The 18143-nt window shown below is 37.5% G+C and overlaps 1 protein-coding gene across 1 annotated transcript; it reads left to right on the top strand.

The window, feature by feature from the left end:
• Positions 1-4120: 4120 nt before the first annotated feature.
• On the top strand, positions 4121-15059 carry TMEM230 (transmembrane protein 230). Its single transcript, XM_044660898.1, has 4 exons — positions 4121-4203; positions 6744-6871; positions 11989-12111; positions 14919-15059. Exons 2-4 carry the CDS (start codon positions 6773-6775, stop codon positions 15057-15059), a joined length of 363 nt encoding a protein of 120 aa, XP_044516833.1. The 5' UTR covers positions 4121-4203; positions 6744-6772.
• The last annotated feature ends 3084 nt before the right edge of the window (positions 15060-18143 follow it).

Below are 18143 nucleotides of genomic sequence, written 5' to 3'. Positions count from 1 at the left end.
CAAATTTCAGAGCTCCTGGGCCAAAGACAAAACACTGCAAGCAGCCAGAAATAAATAATCCAAATATTGTGGAGCCATGATTAGGATTATATAAGATTTAGCAGCTTCTACACTAAGGGATCAGGAGGATTTGGAATATATTCTAGAGGCAAAGAAGCTAGAATTATAACCAAGAATCACATACCTAGCAAAAATGAGTACAATCCTTTAGGGGGAAAAACAGATATTTAATGAAATGGAGGATTTTCAAGTATGGTTATTGAAAAGAACAGAGCTCAATGTGAAATTTTATTTTCAAATACAAGCCTCAAGAGAAGCATAAAAAAGTAAATAGGAAAGAAGAAACATGAAGGATTCAATAAGATTAAACTGTTTACATTTCTACATGAGAAGATGATACTTATAACTCTTTAAAAATTTTATCATATTAGGGGAGTTAGAAGGAATACACATAGACAGAGGTATGGGTGTGAGTTGGCAATGATAGGATGATACCCCCTTTCCCCACCAAAAATTAAGGGATAGGGAGGTTGCATTGGGAAAAGGAGGAGGAAGGGAGAAGTAGAATGGGCTAAATTATCTCACATAAAAGAGACATGAAAGAGCTATTACACTGAAGAGGGAAAAGGGGAAATGGGCAATGCATGAATCTTACTCATTAGAATTGGCTGAAAGTGGGACTAGCATCTACACTTAGTTGGATATAGAAATGAATTTTATAGGAAAGTAGGAAGAGAAATAAGAGAAGGGGAAAACTGATAGAAGGGAGGAGGATTAGGGGAGGCAGTGATAAGCAAAACATTTGTGAAGAGGGAAAGGGTGCAAGGAGTAAGAGAGGGAAGTAAGAGAGGAGGGAGGGAGGGAATGGGGGGGGTGAAGAAGAGGGAGAGAGAAGAAAAGAGAGAGAAGAAAAATAGGATGAAAGGAAATATGCAGTAATCATAACTGAAGGATGAACTTACCCATAAAGCAGAAGCTGATAGCAAAGTGGATTAAAAACAAGAATCCTACAATATGTTGTTTACAAAAAAAAAATACTTTTGAGGTAGAGAAGTACACAAGAGTAAAGGTAAGGGACTGGAATAGAATGTTTTATGCTCCAGCTGAAGCAAAAACAGGTAGCAATCACAATCTCAGACAAAGCAAAAGCCAAAATAGATGTAATTAAAAGAGATAAGGAAGGAAGCTACATCTTGATAAAAAGGTACCATAGACAATAGAGTAATACTAATAGTAAATTTGCACCAAACAGTATAGCAACCAAAATTTTAAAGAAGTTACAGGAGGAAATAGTAAAACTCTTATTAACGAGGGACCTCAACTTTGCTTGCTTAGAAGCAGATAAATCTAGACAGAAAACAAGAATGAAGTTAAACGGATAAACAGAATTTTACAAAACTTAGATAGCCTAGACCTTTAGAGAAAACAATGGGAATAGAAGAGAATATATATTTTTCTCAGTGGCACATCACACCTACAAAAAATTGATCAGGTATTATTAGGGCATAAAACCTAACAACCAAATGTAGAAAAGCTGAAATATGCAACCTTTTCAGATCATAATACAATGAAAAAGTACGTTCAATAATGGGTCATGGAAACAGATTAAAAATTTATTGGAAATTAAATAATTAATGTTTAAAAAATTAGTGGTTTGTGGAAAGACCTCCATGAACTGATGTGAAGTGAAATAAGCAGAACCAGGAGAACATTATACATGGTAACTGAAACATTGTGAGATGATCAAATGAAATTAACTTTGCTACTAAAAGCAATGTAGTGATCCAAGACAACGCTTAAGGGACTTATCCACATCTAGAGAAAGAACTGTGGGAGTAGAAACTCAGAAGAAAACACATGATTTATCACTTGTTTATATGGGTATATGATTTGGTGTTTTAGTTTTAAAAGATTACCCTTATTACAAAAATGAATAATATAGAAATAAGATTTGAGTGATAATGCATGTATAATCCAGTGAAATTGCTTTTCCACTCTGCAAGTGGAGCAGGAAGAGGGGAGGAAGACAAGAATCATGTAACCATGGAAAAAATTAAAAAACAACAACAACAACAACAACAACACACTATCTGGGACACCAAAATAGAGGTTTCCAGTAATAAACTTGGGTTTACTTCAATAGTTAAAAAAAAAGTTTAGTGGTTCAAAGAATAAATCATAAAAACAACAATTTCATTAAAGAGAATGACAACAATGAGACAACACATTAAAATTTATGGGATGCAGCCAAAGCAGTACTTAGGGGAAATATGAGGTCCCTAAATGCTTACATCGATAAAACAGAGAAAAAAACAGATCGATTAATTGGGCATGCAACTAAAAAAACTAGAAAAATAACAGATGAAAAATCCCAAGTTAAACAAAAACTGGAGATCCTGAAAATCAAAAGAGATTAATAAAATTGAAAGGAAACCATTGAACCAATGGTGATTAGAAGCTGATTTTATGGAAAAATGACAAAATAGGTAAGTAAATGATTAATTTGATTTTAAAATAAAATCAAATTACCAACATCAAAAATGGATGAATGTACCACCAAAGAAAAGGAAATTAAAACGATTATTAAAAATTATGCCCAGAGTCATAAAACTGTACATACCCTTTGTTTGTTTCCTAAGGTGATCAAATAAAAAGGAAAAGAAACTCTATGTTCTAAAATATTTTTAGCAGCTCTCTTTGTGAACAAGAACAATTCATTTCCCAATTGATAAATTTTCAAAGGACATGAACAGGAAGTTTTCAGAAGAATAAATCAAACTGTGAAAAAAAATGTTCTAAATCACTATTGTTTAGAGAAATGCAAATTAAACAGTTCTGATGTACTATATCTCACACCTTTCAGATTGGCTAATATGACAGAAAAGGAAAATAATAAAATTGGAGGGGATGTGGGAAAATTTGAACACTAATTGGTGGAATTGTGAACTGATACACCATTCTGTGGAGCAATTTGGAATTATACCCAAAGTGCTATAAAACTATTTATGCATATGCTTTGACCCAGCAATACCACTACTAGGTCTGTATCTCAGATTTTTTTAAAAGGAGGAATGGGGGGAGGACCTGTTTGCACAAAAATATTTATAGCAGTTCTTTGTGTGATGGCAAAACATTGGAAACTGAGGGGATTTCCATTAATGGGGTAACAGCTGAACAGAAAAATTGTGGCATATGATTGTAATGCAATAGTATTGTGCCATAAGAAATATCAGAATGCTTTCAGAAAAACTCGGACTTACATGAACTAATGTAAAGTGAAATGAGGGAGCAGAACCAGAACATTGTATACAACAACAGCAGTATTGTAAGATGATCAACAATAAATGTCTCATTAATACAATGATACAAAACAATTCTGATGAACTTAAGAAAAATGCTATAAAGAACTGATGAAGCCTGAATGCAGCGACGCATATGATTTTTCACTTTATTTTCTTTGTGTGTGTTTTTGATGTATCTTCTGCCACAGCATGACTAATGTGGAAATGTTTTGAATGATTGCACATGCATAACCCATATCGCCTAACGTCATTGAGAGAGAAGGTGGAGAGGAAGAGAATTTGGACCTCTAAATTAAAAAAAAAAAAACAAAAACTAACGGATTATTAAAAATTGTTCTTACATGCAATTGAGGGGAAATTATTTTTTAAATGGAGTTTGATGAGCAGTTGTCTAACCTGCAGAGATAGTTGCACAGATGTACTAAAATAAGTTAGAGGCATGGAGGAGAGAGCTATCCGAAGCTAGAGAGTGAGGTCTCTGATCTAAGGTTAGGAAGATGAGTTTAGAAAAGTATAATCAAGCTTTGAGATACTAGCTAGCTAGTTAGGTAGGAATCACATTTTTCTGTATCGTTTTTACACTTCAACATCCAATCAACCCACCTTTACCCCGTCCCAGGGAAGAAGCTGAGTATAGCTCGAATCCTCACAGAGATAAACAAATTAGCCAGCCAATGAAACGCTCCTCTTTTCTCCTTCTGACCAATCAAGAGACGTCTTATAAGGCGGCGCCGGCCCACTGGCCCCGACAATCTGGGGGAGAGGAAGTAGAGGAAAAGATCCCGTTTCCTGCTGGTCGGTGGTCGTCAGTCCATTAGTTCTCGGAGGGGTCTGGCGATCGCCGGCTGCTTCGGACGTGTCCTGCCAGGCCTGAAGAAGGAGAGATGGGCTTGGGCCGGAGGTAGGGACCGGGCCGGGAACTCCTCTCGCTATCAGGATTCATACCGCATGGGGTCCTTGCTCTACCGGAGGACTCCTAGTCTGGGGTATGGGCGTGCGAGAGGCGGGACCCCGGAGAGAAGCCAGGGCCGGGGTTGGGGCGTGGGAAGTGACAGGCCGAGGGGCGCGGGGAGGCTCCTAAGAGAGAAGCCGCCACGGAGACTGGCAGTGGCGGTGAGATCTGCCCCCGGGGCCGGGCCGGCCAGGTGGAAGGAGATCCCGCGCATGATCCGGACAGCAGCGGCAGGACGAGGCCTAAGTGGCTTCGGTTGGGCGAGCAGCGAGAGGGACCGCGAAGGCGAAGACGCCCCATGCGCTACAGGGACGCGGCGCTTTCCTCCACCTCGGACGCCTCCTGTCCGCGCCCCGGGAAGCCGAGGCAGGGAAGCACAGGGAGCCCCCCTGCGGTCGCAGGCTCTGCCTGGCTACGACCCGGAGCGTCCTCCTGGACGTTGACTTGCGGCCTTAACAAGACCCTAGCTCTAGAAGGGTTCCCTCTGATGTCAGCGCCTCGAATAAATCCCAGATCCCTGAAGAAGGGAAGAATCCAAGATTATGTAGATCATAGCTCTGAAGAGACCCCAAAGAGCAGCGCCATCCCACTCCTCTGGTTTTCCAGAGAGGAAATTGAGGATAACTTGGCCAAGGTCGTCACACAGTTGTGTCAGAGGTGGGATTTGAACCCTGGTCTTCAGACTTAAAAGCCATTTCTCTTTCCATTGCCCCCTGTAGTGTTTTAGATTTGATCTTTCAACTCTAAATCCTATATAGTTGTGTCTTCAGATGAAGGAAGCTGTAAGGGTTAAATGGATTGGATGGAATAATAGTGAAACTTAAGTAATATGGTGTGCGGTTAATTAAAAGTTTTTCATTATATGATAATGCAGTAATTCACAAAGAGCTGTGATTGGTGTGGTAACTACTAACTCATTTATCATGTAGGCATTAAACCTGGAAGGGACCTAGGGATCATCCAGTCCATTTTTGTCATTTTACAGTTAAAGAAAACAAGGCACAGAAAGATAAAATGATTTATCCAAGAGCATGGAGTAATACAGGCTGGTATCAAACCAAAACCATCTACTTGAAATCCAGATCTTTCTCCATTCCACTGTGCTGTCTCATCATTTTCTGTAATCTTTGTTTTCATCAGCTCCAAATGGATTTTTTTTTTTTTGCATTTTTTCTCCTTAGGAAAAAAAGGGGCAAACTTTTTCCAAAATTATGTTTAGTTTGGGGTGAATCACTGATGCAAATTTATTCTTCTACTCCTCCCTAATTGATTTTTTAATCTTACTATAAATAGCACTATTCCAAAACTAGCTCCCTCACCCAATCAGCTGATGACTATATCATACCACCTTGATTCGCTCTCCCACTGTCTATCCCTTTTACTGCAGTCTGAAGAAGATATACCTTTAAAAAAAAAGTGTGGTTTTTTTAAACTTTTTTTTTTTTTTTAGCAAATATACCCTTCATCATCTCCCTTCCATTTTCTCTATCAGATTGTTCCCAATATCACCTTTTTCTTTCATTTTCAACTGTGTACTACATTCTTGTTCCTTCCCTGCTTTATAACAAATAGGCCCAGGTCTTCCTGATTCACTATTTCATACTACTATCTATTCTGGACTACCAGAAAGCATGGGTTCTGGTCTTCTAGCCTGGAGTGTGATTTTGGCAAAATGGCTTCATGGGACCATGAGACTTAGAACTGTAAGGTACCTTAGGTAGTGTTTAGTCTCACCTATAATTTTATTGATGATGAAATGAAGATCTACAAAAGTGAAGTCAAACTCAACCAAAGTTACACAGCTAGGAAATGACAGAATTTGGACTTTCAGTCTGTGTCCTGACTCCAAAGCCAGAGTTTTTCTCATTGTACCAGACCACCTACTTCTCTGTGTGATGAGGGGGCTGCCCTAGATGGGTCTTAATAGTTCAGCCATAACATTCTATGATTCTCAGAATGTGATATGTCTAATGTCTCCACATTGATTGCTTAGGTATTGTCATGTAAATTTTTTAAATGTGTGGAGAAAAGGTAATTTTTTTATTAGTACACTTCCTCTAGTTAATGTAACCTAACCTATCTGGATAACAACAAGGCTTTTGATAAAGTTTCTCATGATATCCTTTTGGCCAGGACCTAAAAGGGCATGTGGCAAATAGCTTCAGATAGCTGGAGCCTTCTCATGTGGAACAAGGATTTGTTCTGCTTGTCCTCAGATTTTTTTTCATACCGATGGTTTGAATTTCTAGAAATTCAGTATAAAGGAAAACTACTAACAGAATTATCAAAAAAAAATTAGGTTAACTTGGGGAGTAATTTGTTATCAGATTCTGAAGTAACAGGGAGGAAGCAGTTTGGATGATTAATCACTTGTTGGGGATATTGGAATCCTTGTTTTGGGTAAAGATGACCTCATAGGTCATCAACTCAAAAATTCTGCATTTCATTACTTTGTCCTTGCAATCAATGAAGTTTTCTCTATTTTTCAGGTTCTAGCTGAGGAAACAGTCTCTTTGTTATGATGCCATCCCGAAACAATGTAACTACTGGGATCCCCAGTAGTAAAGTGAAATATTCTAAGCTTTCTAGCACAGATGAAGGCTACATTGACCTTCAGGTGAGTAAACAGGGAGAAGGCACTTGATGTTTTTCTGGCTGTATTTCCATTGAAAGAAATGAAAAATCTTCTGGAATTAGACTCTGCTACATTCCCTGGAGGACAATGTTTTAGAGAATTTAATCACCTAATAAAATAACATGCTGGGGGGGCAGCTGGGTAGCTCAGTGGATTGAGAGCCAGGCCTAGAGACCAGAGGTCCTTGGTTCAAATATGACCTCAGACACTTCCGAGCTGTGTGACCCTGGGCAAGTCACTTGACCCCCATTGCCTACCCTTACCACTCTTCTGCCTTGGAGCCACTACACAGTATTGACTCCAACATGGAAAGTAAGGGTTTAAAAAAAATAATAAAATAAAATAAAAATATGCTGGAGTGTATGGAGCTATATAATTAGAAGTTGTTCCCCAGGACTCTAAATCCCAGCATCCCACTTTTGTTCTCACCTTATGTCCTTATGTTTTGGAGATAAAGTTCGTGTGTGAACCCTGCCCCCTCTCTCTTTTTCCCTGATCAAGCTGGGACAGTAGGCTCTATGCCAAGCAGGAGAATCTACACGTGTGGATTTACTTTTTGTTAGATAATTAGGTTTTAACTTCTATTTCTTTTAGTTTATTTACTTTCTTCTTCAAGTGATTATTAATAAACTTTATAAAGTATAATACTTGGAATTATTGATATTAATTTAAATCTTACAGAGCACTGAATTTGGAGGCTAGTGGACCCAGGTTGAAATCTCACCTCAAACACTTTGTGACAAAGTCATTTAACCTCTCTAGGCCTATATATAAAACAAAAATCTATAAAATGAGGGAGCTGGACTTAATAGCCTTTAAGATCTCTTCCAGCTCTAAATCCAGGATCCTATGACCCATTACTTAGAACCTTTAAAATGTAGATAGACTGAGTAGGGGAACTGGATCAAACCAACATAATCTAGGCCTTGTCCAGAAATGGATACTTTGATTTCCCAGAGACTTAAGTTAGTGTACTTGTACAAACTGAAGTTTTAGAATTCAGTAGGAAATTTAGGTTGAATTTTACAGAAAAAGCAATTCTTGTAAAGTACATTTTTTTTTTTAAAACCCTTATCTTCCATCTTAGAATTGATACTGTGTATTGGTTCTAAGACAGAAGAGTGGTAAGGGCTAGGCAATGGGGGTCAAGTGACTTGCCCAGGGTCACACAGCTAGGGAGTGTCTGAGGCCAGATTTGAACCTAGGACCTCCCATCTCTAGGCCTGGCTCTCAATCCACTGAGTCACCTAACTGCCGCCTGATACATTTAAAAAAAAAATTTTATTTTGAATATTTTCCCATAGTTACATATTTCATGTTCTTTCCCTCTTCCCCCAAATTCCCCTAGCCCCCCTTAGCTGACGCACAATTCCACTGGGTTTCACATGTACCTGATACATTTTTTTAATGGACAATTTTCTATTTCTTGAAAAATAGTAAGAATGTCACAGGAAACAATTACTAGATCTGTATCCCACACTGATTATAGTTTCTAATATATATATTATAATATTATAATTTCTAATAAGAAATTGTATTACTACCTCTTTTCTCTTGTTTTTCCCCTTAGTATAAAAAGTTCCAAATTGAGTTACCTCAAACCTATATAAGTTTGAGTTCTTTCTTTTTTTTAAACCCTTACCTTCCATCTTAGACTTATTAAGGTAGAAGAGTGGTAAGGTCTAGGCAGTGGCTGGGTGTTAAGTGGCATGTGCAGGGTTACACAGCTAGAAAGTCACTGAATACAGATTTGAACCCAGGACCTCCCATCTCTATGCCTGTCTCTCAATCCACCAAGCTACTTAGTTGCCCCCAGTTTGAGTTATTCTTACAACTTTGGCATTTGAAACAAAACTAGAAAAGGACCTATAGGAGGCTTCTGGAACAGTCTGTTCAGAAACATTGATCCAAAACTTTAGGACCATTCTCAGTCTCATCACAAATTGAGATCTGTATGAGGGATTTGCCTTGTGGTACAGTGAAAATGTAATAGTCCATCCTGAAAACATAAGGACATTAGCCAACTTCACATGTCAGAAACTGCCTTTTTTGTATATGTATACCCATCTTTCTATACCACATAGTGCTATATGGTTTGTGGATGTCAGTTGGCAGTTGCTAAGAAAGCAAATTGTATTTGGCGATGTGATCATTAATCTTTTGACCTTTCATTAATATCCAGAATTGTTGGTCACACAAACATCTTCTTGATCACAATCTAGGGACCCTCTTTTTGCTGAATACTGAAGATGTCTGACAATGTATACAGTAACTATGAGATCTTGGTATTTTATTATTATTATTATTATTATTATTATTTAAATCCTTACCTTCCATGTTAGAATCAATATAAATATTGGTTCCATGGCAGAAGAGTGGTAAGGGCTAGACAATTAGGATTAAGTGATTTGCCCAGGGTCACGCAGTTAGGAAGTGTCTGAGGTCAGATGTGCACCCAGGACCTTCCATCTCTAGGCCTGGCTCTTTATCCATTAAACCAGTGGTTCCCAAACTTTTTTGGCCTACCGTCCCTTTCCAGAAAAAATATTACTTAGCGCCCCTGGAAATTATTTTTTTTTTAAATTTTAATAGCAATTAATAGGAAAGATAAATGCACCCGTGGCCATCACCACCCCCCTCGATCGCTGCAGCACCCACCAGGGAGTGGTGGCGCCTACTTTGGGAATCACTGCATTAAACTACCCCACTGCCCCTCTTGGTTATTTTACAATAGGGCTACAGAATTACTTTTTCTCTTGAAAGAAAATGAATTTCTATGGTATGAATAACTTTCTGAGGAATAATACCAGTACCACCCTGGTCAGACCACTTCTGGAATCTCGTCCTCAATTCTGAATACACATATTGATAGAGTGTACTGTGTCTAAAGGAGAGTGACCAGGATGGTAAAGGAACTTGAAGCCAAGCCATATTAGTATTGGATGAAGCAAGTGGCAGTGTTTGGCTTAGAAGAATGGAGATCCAGTGGAGAATGGCAGTTGCTGTCAGATATTTAAAGGGAGATTATGTGAAATAGAGATTAAACTTTTTGTTTCAAGAGAAACAGAACCAATGGATAGAAATTACAGAAATATATTCTGGCTTAATGTGAGAAAATTTTACCTCATAATTAAAAACTTTAAAAATGGAAGGGACTACGGGGGCAGCTGGGTAGCTCAGTGGGTTGAGAGTCAGGCCTAGAGATGGGAGGTCCTGGGTTCAAATCCGGCCTCAGACATGTCCCAGCTGTGTGACCCTGGGCAAGTCACTTGACCCCCATTGCCCACCCTTACTACTCTTCCACCTAGGAGCCAATACACAGAAGTTAAAGGTTTAAAAAATAAAAAAAATTTTAAAAATTTAAAAAAATGGAAGGGTCTACCTAGAGAGGAAATGAGTTTCATATCACTAGAAGTCTTCAAGAAACAGCTGGATAACTACAAGAAACTACTGGATAACTGGCAGATCTTATACCAGGTATCCTGTTTCTCTTGATGCAGTCATCCTCCCAGATGTTCAGGATTTCAATCTTATTGTCATCTTGTACATGAGGCCTTCTGATCCCACCAGCTGCTAGTGAATCCCCCTAAAATTTACCTCATATTTGTTATATATCTTATACACTTATATATGTACATATTGTCTCCCCTGTTGGAATATAAGGCAAGGGTTGTTTCATTTTTGTCCTTATATCCCTACCTCTTAGTATAATGTCTGGTGAATATTAGATATTTAATAAATGCTTACTGAGGGCAGTTAGGTCGCTCAAGGGATAGATATCATGTCTGGAGATGGGAGGTTCTGGGTTTAAATCTGATCTCAGACAATTCTTAGCTGTGTGATTTGAGCAAATCATTTAAACCTCATTGCCTAGCCATTGCCACTCTTTTGCCTTAGAATTGATACTTAATATTGATTCTAGGACAGAACGTATGGGTTTTAAATAAATAAATGTTTGTCAGTTAACTGATCAAACTCTTCCCTCATCCTTCCATATCCTGCTGATCCTGAAATATTTCACTTTTGTTTCCTCTTTTTTACTTCCTCTGCAACTATTGTAGCTCAGGCTCTTTTTACTTGGATTATGTAATAGCTTCCCAACTGGTTTTCCTTTCTGCGTTCTGTGCCTACTCTTCCCTTCACTCTGTTCTCTAATCAATTTCTGTAATGCACTGTTCTGGTCACATCATTCTCTTTGCTTAAAAACCTTCAAAGCTTCTCATCCCTTATGTAATCATGTAGAACATCTAGATCCTGGCATTCAAGGCCCCCCACCATCTGGCTCCAGCTTATGTTTCCAGCATTCTCTCAGATTGCTCCTCTTCACATACTGTGCTCTGAGCCAACTGACCTACTTTGTCTCCTCTTTTTATCATGCTTTTTAGTCTTAGGGCCTTTGCTCACAATATCCTCCAACAACATGCCTGGAGGAGAGTCTTCTTCCTTCCATTTATTTCCCATTCTTATATCTTTCTGTTAAAATCCTTCACTTAAAGGATAACTCAGATGCTACTGCTTTCATGAACCTTTCTTAACCTCTTCAAGCAAAAAAGAATCTTCCTTCCAAATCCCCATAACACTTTGTCTACACTTTTTTGTAATACTCCTATCTTACTGTTATCGTAGTTGTTTATATATTAACTCTGCCCACCATTATAAACTTGTAGAGAGCAAGGGATATCATGTTTGTTTTTGTATTCCTAGTGTTTGGTAAAGACAAATTCATATCTAATGGAAGGTTAAGGTGGGGGGTGGACTAGCTACACTGTCAGTCTATGAATGAAATAAAAAACTAGAAAGAAGGATTTATCAGAGTTCCCTTTAAATATTTAGTATAATAGTTAAGGCTATTAGGAGTTTTCCCCATTGCCTTGAGAATGAGGGATTATATTTTTGAAGTCCTTCCCCCTCTTCTTTTCTGAAAGTACTTTTTCTTCTCTCCCCTAAAGTTGGACTGAAGGGAGGAAACAAGTATGACATAAAGAAATAATCCATGTCATTGAGAGGGTAGGGAAGAGATATTGTTATGGTTCCCTGCTTTTTTTCTACCTCTCTTTTTCTGATGAAAGCTAATACTTCCATAATGTCTTTTTTTCTAGTTTAAGAAGAGCCCTCCCAAGATCCCTTACAAGGCAATAGCACTTGCCATAGTGCTATTTATGATTGGCACCTTTCTCATTGTTATAGGTGCTCTGCTGTTAGCTGGATATATCAGCAAAGGGGTAAGTCATTTGATGACCCTTCACTATATTTAAGAAGTGCTATGAAACTGCTAAAAAGTTATCCAGCAAATGTAAAAGCTATATTTTTATCAGAAATCTCAACTATTAAGGAATGGCTAAATAAGCTATGGTATAAATATTATGGAGTGCTATTATGCTATAAGAAATGAGAAAATAGATGATTTCAAAAAGACTTGTATGAACTGATGCTGAGTAAAGTGGACAGAAACAGAAGAACACTTCATATTAGGGCCTCAGCATTATAAAAATGGTAGAATAATACAAATGATAGAATCACAGAAATCATAAACTAACAAAGATTGAAATGAGTAGACGAAAAGAATTATTTATGCAACATTGTAAAAACAACTATGAAAGCTGTAAGAACTAGGATCAATACAGTGATGACCATTCATGGTTCCAGAGGACCAATAATAAAACATGTTCTCCATGACAAGGTGATAGATTTAAGGGACATAATGAGACATGTATATGTTTGTATATAACCACTGGGGGAATTTGTTTTTCTAGACTATATGTGTTTGTTATAATACATTTTTTTTTACTGATTAGGAGGGAGAGAAAATAGATTTGTGTTAAGTTTTTTTTTTTTTTTAACAGCTGTAGCATTTTTCCATCCTACTATGAAATATTGCATGGACTTTCAAGCAAGGGCACTGTATTCTTACATATCCTCACATGATTCCTGAGTTAGGTGGTGGATATTATTTTTCTTGTTTTACATGTGGAAAAACTGAGTTTCAGAGAAGCTAATCTGTTAACCTAAAGTCAGACATTTGATCAGTGGTAGAGCTGGTGCCTGACTCCCATTTTAGTTCTATACCCCACCTTGAGCTTTGCACGTCAGTTTTGTGGATAAGTTTAGACTGAAGGAGAAGCAGTAAACCACCACTTTTATGGATTTGGGGCTTAGAGATGTAAATGGCAGTAGCCAAGTTTCTCTAGTGCCTTAGAGTAAGAATACCTGAGGAGACTGAAGTGGCAATTTTTATCTTTCAGAGCACTCTTTACATGTTTACAGAGGACACTAAGGGAAAACAATTATTTCTATTTATAAAGCAATGTTCTAATTTGGGAAACTTGGACTTTACAAAGTAGTATTTGGAGTAGCAATATGTGATGCTTCCTTTTAGGCTGTTTCTACAGGTCATTCAGCCAGTCAAGCAACAAGCATTGTTGGATTCAAAGAAAGGCAGAAACTGACCCTACCAAGAAGCAGGAGACATTCTAACAGAGGAGAAAATGTGTAAATCACTGTGAAGATAAATGACAAAGGCAGAGTAGATAACGGTTAACATGCAGAGAGCATGAGTAGCTAGAAAAGCTGCCTGCAGAAGGTGAGATTTGAGCTGTCCTGAAGGTAACCAGAGAAAGTAAGAGGCAGAAGTGAGGGAGCAAATTGTTCCAGGCAGAGGGACAGATGAAGTCAAAAGAATGGAGACTGGGAGATGACGTCTTTTCTATGAGAATTAGCAAGAAAGTGATTGTGACTGGATCACAGTGTATATAAACAACAGTAAAACATGAGAACACTAGAGAACTAGTAGGTGTCCAGATTATGAGGCGCATTAAATTCCAGCCTTCATATTGGATTTTGGAGGCAATAGAACACCCCTGGCTGCTCATTGAGCACATTAGAAAAAAAATCACCTTGACCACTGAGTGGAGGTTGAATTGGAATAGGGGGAGAGATTTGAAGCAGGGAGAATGGTTAAAACTATTTCAGGAGAACAGGTGAGAGATAATGAAAACCTGAAGTTGAGTTGTGGTTGTATGAGTAAAGAGAAGGGAATGTAGATGAGAGATGTGAAAGTAGGAATAGATTTTGTGTCCACTTCAAACATAACTTTAAATCAGTGATGGACAAACTTTTTAAAGAGGGGGCCAAAGGAAAGGAAATGCTCATCTGACAGTCTGTTTCTAAGGCAACTCTTTCGAAGTTTCACTATATTCGTCAGATTAGGAGTAATGTCCACAGGGCTGGATAGAACATTTCAGGGGCCCGCATCTGGCCCATCACTGCTTTAAATGACAGCCAGTCTTCTACACATTGGTGACATGGATAGAGACTTTGAAGCATCAACAGCCTTCTTCACAGTTAATCATTTTAAAACATAGTTGATATTTGGAATCGTTTAAGAGCAGTTGTGGAAATAGTCATAGAATCACTCCAAAAATAATTTTTGTAAGATGTGCCCTTTTTAATCTGAGGGTCATCACCAGGTTGACTGCATGGTGATAAATTTTTCTTCTGCAGGAGCTTTCAAAGACCATCTAAAGACTTATAGAGAAGTCACAATCTGTATCAATCTGTATTGTTGGAAGGAGTGCTTTCACTGAAAAAATTACAAATCCTTAAAATATTTTTTTGTTGCTGGCTTTAGAGTTAAAAAACCTAGGTTTGAGCCCTGTCACTTCTCCTTTGAGCCTAGTTTCCTTATCTGTGAAATAGAGATCGTTATATTTGCATTACCTATATCGGGATTGTTATGAGGACAAATTCGTGAACTATCAAGTGTTATAAAGGTTAGTTCTTTAACAATCAGCCATTTTGGACCTTTGTAGCAAATTGCCTTCCCTGGAAGTGATCTTTTCCTGTTGCTGCCCTAAATCACAACACCTAAATCAGAAGACTGCATTGCAAATAAAAGTGATTCTTTTTCTTCAGTGTCCTCTGTGAATCTAAAGGATTTACTGAAAGATTTTTTTAAAATCTTTTTTTCTTGCTGCCAAGTTCTAAGTGATAGTGGTGTGATACTAATGTGTTTCCCTTCTTCCACCACCAGGGGGCAGACCGAGCCATTCCTGTCCTGATCATTGGGATTCTGGTATTCCTGCCAGGATTCTACCACTTGCGCATTGCCTACTACGCTTCCAAAGGCTACAGAGGCTACTCTTATGATGACATTCCGGATTTTGATGACTAGAGGCTACTTTGGTCCAGAAGAAAACAAATGTTGTTGGGAATAAGCTTAGCACTGAAAAGCTAGACCCATGGAAATTTAAACAAACACCAGTGGGTTCGAGAATTCTCTAGTTCTATAGCTATTTTAGCAAGATTATTGCTAGGCTCTCTTAGGATCATCCCAAAGATGTAACTGAGCTTGCGATTAGAGAATTAAGACATCTTTTTCTTTACCTCTTGTTCTGAGCTAAGGTTTTTGAAGAGGCAGCTTTTCCACATATATATATATATATATATACATATATATATATATATATACACATATATATGTATGTGTGTGTGTGTGTGTGTGTATATATATACGTGAATATATATAGACATATATTCAGAAGCAGTGGAAATAGTAGTAGAATCACTCCAAAAATAATTTTTGTAAGAAATTCCCTTTTTAGGCTGAGGTTTATCACCAGGTTGACTGCATGGTGATGAATTTTTATATTGCAGCAGCTTTCAAGACCACATAGAGGTGTAGAAAAGTCACCATATATCTACAAACACACACACATACTAATATGCTTTTGGTGAGAAAGTAGCCAAATAATGGTTTGGTTGAAAAAAGACCAAATCTCCCAACCTTAAATTGAATAGTTTTATGTTTTAGCCTTTATTTTTGGAGGTAATCTGGTTTTAACATTGTTTGTGTCAAATAGAAAATGTGTCTAATTTTATATTGTTATATAATTCTTTTAAAAACTCCAAATGACTCCTTTAACCCATCAACTTATTTCTTCTGCTGTCTTCCAGTAGACTATCCCTTGGTAAAACTTTAATCAAGTTGGTGAGAATTCATAAGAATTCTTACTTGCCTTTTGGAGGGACACAAGAATTAGGAATTTTGAAAGTCTCAGAACATATTTTGCAGTTTTTTACCTTATTAATATTTTTGCAAGACCTCATCTGTTTCATAGGTATGCTGTTCTAGCTTATATCATGAGGCATTTTGTCCTATGAAGATCAGGATGTTCTGTGCTTATATCATTCCTTTAAGAATTGAATTTTTGACTGGTTAGTAAGATTGTTTATTCCCTATGAAAAATAAGGTTTAGATGATCATAATTTAGTGTTTTTTAAAAATTGCTTTATTAGTACCTTTTATCATTGTTTTCTTGTGAAGATTGATCCACACTCAGGGGGGAGGCGGGGGGGGGTCACTTGAAGTCTAAGCTTGGTTAATACAGTCTGATTATTTCATTGTTTCAGGGAGTGTAAGTATATTTAAGAAAAATTAAAATATCAAAATCAGAGCTCTAGATTTAATATGTGTAAAAGCTGTGCCTTATATTGGACATTGTAATAGACATGATTGATTATCATGTTGGATTTGAATCCATGAACCATACAGAGAATATATCCTTTTTCCTTTTGGTGATAACCATCAGACTTAAGACCTTGCTGTATAACCATACTTTTACTCTTATCCACAATGAATCGTTTTTACATTTAACCATTTAGTATCTAAGACCTAGTCAGTAACATTTCATTGAGTATAAGTGAAGAGCACTCCTTTAGGTACTACTCTATTTGTAGCAAAAGCAGGCAGGCGGTACCATTTCTGCCCTCAGGGAGCTTAACTATTAATGGGAGAAACAACTGAAAAACATAAAAGCAGACAAGTAAAACCACAGAAGTATATTAAAATGCATTTTCTTCCATATAGAAATATGTCCCTGTTGATTATAAAAGTAAGACAGCTGCTCAGGGAAGGTTGTTGAAGTGACGAAAGAGACTGAAACCAGATTGTGTTATGTGAAGGCCTTGCAAAGAAGAAGGACAAGGCATTCAAAGAAGAGAGGAGCAGCATGAATGAGAGACAGTAGTGGAGTGGAAAGAGCACAAGATGGGGAGACACCATACTTAGGCTTGAGTCTTCACTCCATCACTTAGTTGCTGAGTCACTTATTATCTCTCAATTTCTTCATCAATAAAATTGGGGTGATAACACTTGCACTACTTACCTCACAGGGTTGTTGTGAGGAAAATGATTTGTAAACCTTGAAATCTATATGTATGTATGTATATATATAATACACACATATATATATACGCACACCTATACTGTATAAATGTGAGTTTTTTTAATAATAATGATTGGTGAAATGGATTAGGAGTCAAAATGCCTAGATTTCAGTCCTTGTGACCTCGGACAAATTGCTTAACCTCTTTGAGTCTCACATGAATTCCTCATAAGATTTTTGTGAAAATGAGATGAGATCATGTATGTAAGATATTTATAGAGTGTTATACAATTGCAATGAGCTCTTATTGAGAAGGAAGATAAAAATAGATGAATTGTGAGAGAGGGTTTAGAGGATAACATGGAACAACTTCAGAAATCAACTTGTCCAGGGATTTTTAATCTGGGGTCTGTGAACTTTTGGTAAAAAATATTTCAATAACCATCTTAATGTAATTATTTTCCTTTGCGATCCTATGTATATTGTATATTTGACAGCATTGTTCTGAGAAGTGGTCTGTAGGTTTTATCAGACTGCCAAAGGAGTTTATAACACAAATAAGTTTAAGAACCCCTGTCTAATCCAACCTCAACATTTTACAGTTTAGCAAATCAAGGCTCAGAGAGGTTAAGTGACAATCCTAAAAGGTTTTTTTAGCTGGAGTGGGTAGTTTATGCTATCCACTGGGCTTATTAGAAAAGTAGAATAGTTGGTGAGAGAGATAAGAAGGACTGATTAAGATGTTAATTTAATTCAAGAGTTAGTGGAGGGGGCAGCTAGGTGGCTCAGTGGATTGACAACCAAGCCTAAAGATGGGAAGGTAACTCTAGGTTCAAATCTGGCCTCAAGACACTTATATCTGTGTGACTCTGGGCAAGTCACTTAATCCCCATTGCTTAACTCTTGTCATCCTTCTGCCTTAGAACCAATACACAGAATTGATTCTAAGATGGAAAGTAAGGGTTTAAAAAAAAAGCAGAGAAAAACTAGACCTTGCCTTTCATCTCTTTCCTAGTCTAATGCAGCAGATTTTGTGATCAATAAATGTTTATTGGATGAATAAGACTTCTTAAGAAGAATGATTAATAAAA

The sequence above is a fragment of the Gracilinanus agilis genome, chromosome 2, assembly GCF_016433145.1.
Source record: "Gracilinanus agilis isolate LMUSP501 chromosome 2, AgileGrace, whole genome shotgun sequence".
In the NCBI taxonomy this organism is placed as follows: Eukaryota; Metazoa; Chordata; class Mammalia; order Didelphimorphia; family Didelphidae; genus Gracilinanus; species Gracilinanus agilis.
Note: the sequence above shows the minus strand (reverse complement) of the source record. Positions and strands in the feature narration are given on the sequence as shown.

What these genes read in the sequence shown, in the direction of transcription:
- TMEM230 (XM_044660898.1), top strand. Translation starts at nt 6,773, where the DNA reads ATGATGCCATCCCGAAACAATGTAACTACTGGGATCCCCAGTAGTAAA. An exon ending in AAGGCTACATTGACCTTCAG is followed by an intron (nt 6,872 to 11,988) that starts GTGAGTAAACAG and finishes CTTTTTTTCTAG; the next exon opens with TTTAAGAAGAGCCCTCCCAA. An exon ending in CTGGATATATCAGCAAAGGG is followed by an intron (nt 12,112 to 14,918) that starts GTAAGTCATTTG and finishes TTCCACCACCAG; the next exon opens with GGGGCAGACCGAGCCATTCC.